We start from the raw sequence: 5,643 nt of genomic DNA, 5'->3' as shown, positions 1-5,643 counted from the left end.
TGGTGGGGACGGCCTGGTTGGGGCTGAGCAGACTGTTGGGGGCTGCCTACGGCTGCGGCTGCTCCTGCCCCTCAGGAAACGGCAGTTCGCAAATCTGGACTCGAGCACCCGAGTGGCCGTTAGCATGCGCTCACAGAGAGCCAGAGGGGGAGTGAGAAAGCACGCTGGTGGGATGGCCACGCTGCAGCCCCGTCTCCTTCATTCTCTGCGGGACTTTGGGCACTCATGCACATGTGCCTTGTGTGATTTTTCAGGCCTCCGGGTACAGGACTCGAACCACAAAGTCGGCCATGTGGGACCCGGTACCTTAGTTAACCGCCACCCACTGCCTACCCGAGAGGCCATTATCTTTTCCCACTTTTTATCTGCAAGCCCCAAACCTTTCCCGGGTTCTCTGAGTCCAGGGCTGGCGCCAGTGCTGGGAGAAGGCTGTGGGGCGGGTAGGCCTGCCGGCCGGGAAAGCCCGTGCGCCCAGTGGTGTGGCCTGCCCCAGCCACTTCCGGCCGGAGGTGGTGCTGCAGGCTGGCGCCACCACAGTGAGGGTCTGTGGCACTGACTCTGGGCCCTGGGTCGGGACTGGCCCTGCGCTCACTAGGGAGAGCTGCTGGGTGACTGCGGGCAGGAGGTGTCCCCTCACCGTTCTCCGCGCCTGCCGGATGGAGGCCTTGGCTCCCGACCTGGAAGGCGCCGACGCACCCACAGGCGTTGCTTCTGGGGAGGATGTGGGTTCCGACCCTCCCGGGCGGTTAACGTGGGAGCCGCCCTCCGCCCTCCTCGTAGAGAAAGGAGCATGCCGGTACCTCCATGGTGTCCGCAGTCCCCGAAGCCTCCGGCCAGGGAAGCCGCTCAGGCCCTTGACGGAAACTCCCCCATCGACTTCGAAGTCCGGGCCAGCTCTTCACCCTGCTCTCAAAGACCTCGGAGCACTTCCGGGATCCCACGTGTCCCAGTGGGAGCCCAGGTGGGGTCTGAGACACTGCAAGTGTAGTGGGGTCTCGGGAGAGACCTTGGAGACCCGGACTCACCTGGACGGCCTCCAGAACGGCCTCCCTACCAGGGCCAACGACAGCGGCCGAGAGTGGGACTCCCAGACCTCTCACTTGTCCCCTTAGCGAAGGACTTTCCCCCAAAGGATCAGTTTTCGTAGTTGCCAACGCCAAGTCCACCCCAGACTCTCCACTGGAGACTGCCTCGCCCCACCTGGAGCGTCAGTGTCTCCTGTCTGGAGACACCGTCCATGGCCCCAGCCCTCAGGACAGCCTCCGCCTCTCAGGCCTGGCTCATGTGGTGACGCACTGGTCACCGTGTGCTGGTGTGTCCTCGGGAAATGCTTTGGCTGCTCGGTCTGTCGTCTGGACAGGAGCCGCGCTGCTCGGAGCCCATGGGTTGCCAGCGGGCCTGGCATGGCCCCGAGTTGGCCGGAGTCGGGCGGCGGGGCGTCTGGGCACTCCTTCAGACCCAGGCGACCTTCAGGCAGGCTCTGCTCGTCCCCAGGAGGGAGCCCTGCAGTCCTGGCCTGGTCCCCTGACGCCTGACCTGCCCCCGCCATCACCGCTCGCCCCGCACCTGCCCCCGCCATCACCGCGGCAGGAAGCGCATGGTGACCTGGGCCCACAGAGGGGCCTCCTGCTGGCTCACTTGGGGCCTCCCCGGGCACCAGACGGCCACAGCCCCCAGCCGAGGAAAGCCTCCACATGTGGGAAGGCCTTAGCGGGAGGAGAGCGTTAGTGCCCTCCAGGAGCCACTGGATGGCGCTGTTGTGAGGAAGGGGTGGGCTGCTGTACGAGACCAGAACAGGAAAAGAAACTTCCTGAAAAGTGGCGGCAGGAAAAACCGAAGGCGGCGTGGAGCCCAAGATTTCAAGGGAACATCTCAGAAGCAAAACGAGGACAGGAGGGGAGGACGGGAGGGCAGTCCTGGCATGTGGTGCAGGGCCAGGATCCCGGAAGGGCTGGGCGGATGGAGGCCAGTCACGGGGTGCCACAGCCTCTCGGCACGAAGCACCTCAGCGGGGCCCGAGGGCCGGGACAGTGGCTCGGGAGGACCCCACCCCACACTGGTGGCTGTCCAGTGCCAGCGCCCGGGGGCGAAGCGGGCCTCTGAACTCTGGGCCGCTGTGAGAGCTTGGGGTACAGAGAGCCCGGGGCGGCAAGGCGACTCCGGGGGTCTGAGTTAGGGTTTCAGAGCCCGGCCAGGTGGCGCGCTGATACTCTGCCCACGTGCTGGGGACCACCGGGACGGCCAGTCGATTTCCTGTGTAACTGAGCCCTGGGGCAAGGCTGTGTGCACCTGCGCCCTGGCAACCCAGCATGGCTGCAGCTGGTCGTGGCGCTCAGACCCTGCCTGGAAGCCTGGAATAGGTTTTTGGCCCGAACTCTGCACCGGGCTGCGGTGAAGCAGAGCAGAGCGGGGTCACCTGGCACGTAAGGCCTCAACGGCTCCCTCGTCTGGAACCGAGTGAGGAGCACGCCCGAAGAGCAGGGTGTCAGAAGCAGGGCTGGCAGGGGCGCGCAGCTCCAGGGTGGAAGCAGGGGCAGCCCTGGGCAGGGCGGAAGGCCAGCACCCCAGTGCCCTCCATAGCAGGACAGGCACTGCGGGTCTTAGGCCCACCCGCAGAAAGTGGTGAGCGGTCACCTGCACCTGGGTGTGCAGAGAGCCATGTTTGAGCAGGTGCCGCAGGTGCAGTGTCGGGGAGGGCAGTGAGGGCACTGGGGCTGCGGTGGGGCGGGCCTCTGCCCAGTTGCGGTGAGCCCAGGGCACAGTGCTCCCCCGGGCAGCAGCTGGAGCCCCAGGGCAGTCTGCCACATCAGGCCCAGCACGTGGCCGGGCGATGGGTGCCGAGTACCCTGCCCCCACCTGTCCTCCAGCCTGGCTATGCTTGGGGAGCGCAGACCGCCGAGGGGCTCCTGAGCCTGGGCACTCGCGGAGTGACAGCTTTCGGAGACTGAGGGAGGAAGTCGGTGACAGGTTGGGAGGGTGCTTCTCGAAGCCAGGAAGGTTGGGGCTGGGGTCTTGGGTGAAGCTGCCAGCCTACGGCCAGAGCACCAGAGGTGAGGCCTTCGTGCCGAGAGGCTGCGGCCGTGACTGCCCTTCTGGGATCCCGGCCCCGCACTGTCCCTAGCCGCTGACTCGTGGGTTTGAGCCTTGGTTGGTCGCATCCGGGGTGCAGAACTCCAGGCCATGTTGTGAAGTAGCCTGGCACTGGGGTCCACAGGCTGAGTGCCACAGGCCCAGCCATCCCACACTGGGAGGAGCAGAATGTTAGTCCTAGGTGAGCCCGCATCCCTGGCGCAGGCCTGACCTGTAGCAAGTCTTCCGGGGACTCATGGCTGTGTCGCCTTGCCCACAGGCATCGAAGTAGACATCGATGTGGAGCATGGGGGGAAGAGGAGCCGCCTGACACCAGTGTCCACGGAGAGCTCGGGCCCTGAGGACAAGGGCAGCTCCCAGCCCAGCAGCTGTTCCTCCGGCCCCAGCAGGGCGGATGGCGCGGAGGGCACAGCACAGGCTCTGACGGAGCAGGCTCTGACGGAGCAGATGAAACACATCGCCCTGGAGACCCCAGTGCCGCCCGAGGCAAGCCCGCCCCACCCCTGCTGGGACCCAGGCCAGCCCAGCCCTCCTGTGGCCGAGGGCCCTGCTCCAGGGTGGGGGGTGGGTGGGGGGACGCAGATGCGGTGGCACTGAGGTCCCTGTGGGCTCTTGGCTCGAGCCTCATCCCAGAAGGTGACTTGGTCTTTGCGAGGGGCTCCCTGTGGCCGCAGCGCCTCGCCAGCCCCATGTGTGCACACATGCCGTCCCACCCACTGGTCTCGGCCACACTGAGCCAGGCTGTGGCTCGCCCCCTTCCTCGGCTCACGTAGGCACCCTTCCAGGAGCAGATGGAGTCTGATAACTGCTCAGGGGGTGACGACGACTGGACGCACCTGTCCTCCAAGGAAGTGGACCCGTCGACGGGCGAGCCCCAGTCCCTGCACATGCCGGAGTCCGAAGGGCCAAGCTCTCTGGACCCGTCCCAGGAAGGGCCCACAGGGCTGAAGGAGGCCGCCTTGTACCCGCACCTCCCACCAGGCAAGTCTCCAGTCTTCGCTCCTTCCGTCCTGGAGCATCCTGGGCCCTGGCTTGAGCAGTGTGACTCAGGGTAGGGCCTTCTCTCCCGGGGCTTGTGGACAGTTTTGTGTGGGGACCAGCAGATGGCATAGTGGTTATGTGTCTGGGCTCCCACATGGCCGACTGCAGTTCAAGCCCCAGGCCCAGCAGCTTGGAACTCTGGGTGTGTGCATGTGTGCCCAAGAGCCCAGGAGAACGGAGACAGGATCGCGGTTGTGGCCCTCCCCCTGGGGGCAGTTTCTCTCTCTCTCTGTCTCTTTCTGGCCAGTGCACATACCCTATGGCAAAAAACTCTTAAAGAGTTGTTTTGTCTTGTTTTTATAAAATAAATAATAAATGATCTATTTAATTTCATTGATTACTTTCTAACTTAACAGAGACAGGGAGAGAGAGAAAGCGCAAGCCAGCAGGTGTGGGGTGTGAAATGTGCCCAGCCACGTGGGGTCCAGTGCTTCATCCACCACACCACCTGCTGGTCCCCGGCCCATAGTTTCTGAACGTAACCCCAGTCATGGTGTGGCAGTGGGCAGCGTGGCCACCTCACACCACTCCTCACTGCGAGCACCAACTTCAGAACAGGGGTCACGGCCAGAACCCTGTGGGAGCCAGCAGGCGGCATGGATATTGGGGTGCTCGGTCCTACATGGTCGACTGCACAGCTCGAGTCCTGGGCCTGGTGGCTCTACAGACACGCCAGGCGATGGTGCGTGTGGCCAAGCATGTTAGCATAGGAGGCCGAAACCCTGAGAGGATGGTGCAGGGCTGTGGTATGGCCATCCCCCGAGGGGCGACTGCTCACTCTCTGGAGAGTGGACGCACCCTTTAGCAACTTGGGGCAAGGAAAGCTCAAAGGCCAGGCAGGAAGCCAGTGTGACGTGGCTGGTGTGGGAGGCAGCGGGGCAGGGTGGGGACTGTGGCAGCCCCAAGAGCACACGGAGTAAGTCAGCCGCTACCCAGTTCAGATCTGTCATTACGGAGTTCACTGCTGCCGTGTGGTCCCATCTGGCTCTTGGGCTGCCTCAGAGCAGGGGTGGCAAGCAGCCTATGGGCTGAGACCCGCTTCCATCGGCTCAGTGGTTGGGAGAAGTCGGGACATGGCAGTCTGGTGAGGCTCCTACTCCGCGCCCACAGGGGTCCCTAGGCACAGCATGTTCACTGCCCCTCGCCCTCTGGCTGCTCTGGTGTGTGTAGAGGATTGAGAGGCCGCACCCGTGGGGCAGAAAGGGCCTGTCCCCGACCCTTCGCAGCTGAGCTGCTACCTGTGAGGTCCCGGAGGCTAGAGGGAGGGACGGGCTGGCCACATGCCAGGCCGGGTGGCCACGTGGCTGACCCCAGCCTGCACTCACGGCTCCTGTTGTCATCTCTGGCAGAGGCTGACCCCCGGCTGATCGAGTCCCTGTCCCAGATGCTGTCCATGGGCTTCTCTGACGAGGGCGGCTGGCTCACCAGGCTGCTCCAGACCAAGAACTACGACATCGGGGCCGCCCTGGACACCATCCAGTACTCGAAGCACCCCCCGCCCTTGTGACAGCA

The 5,643-nt window shown here is 64.6% G+C and overlaps 1 protein-coding gene across 1 annotated transcript in view; it reads left to right on the top strand.

The window, feature by feature from the left end:
* SQSTM1 (sequestosome 1) overlaps nt 1-5,638 on the top strand; it is a gene marked incomplete at its 5' end in the record, with an annotated part of 9,168 nt that extends 3,530 nt beyond the window's left edge. The window contains 3 exon segments of the mRNA XM_006147455.2: nt 3,350-3,576; nt 3,876-4,071; nt 5,481-5,638. Coding sequence (XP_006147517.2) covers nt 3,350-3,576; nt 3,876-4,071; nt 5,481-5,638 — 581 coding nt within the window.
* Nucleotides 5,639-5,643: the final 5 nt, after the last annotated feature.

This window comes from Tupaia chinensis, unplaced genomic scaffold (genome assembly GCF_000334495.1).
Source record: "Tupaia chinensis unplaced genomic scaffold, TupChi_1.0 Scaffold000214_1, whole genome shotgun sequence".
NCBI classification, from domain to species: domain Eukaryota; kingdom Metazoa; phylum Chordata; class Mammalia; order Scandentia; family Tupaiidae; genus Tupaia; species Tupaia belangeri.
This window is presented reverse-complemented; position numbering and strand designations above follow the sequence as displayed.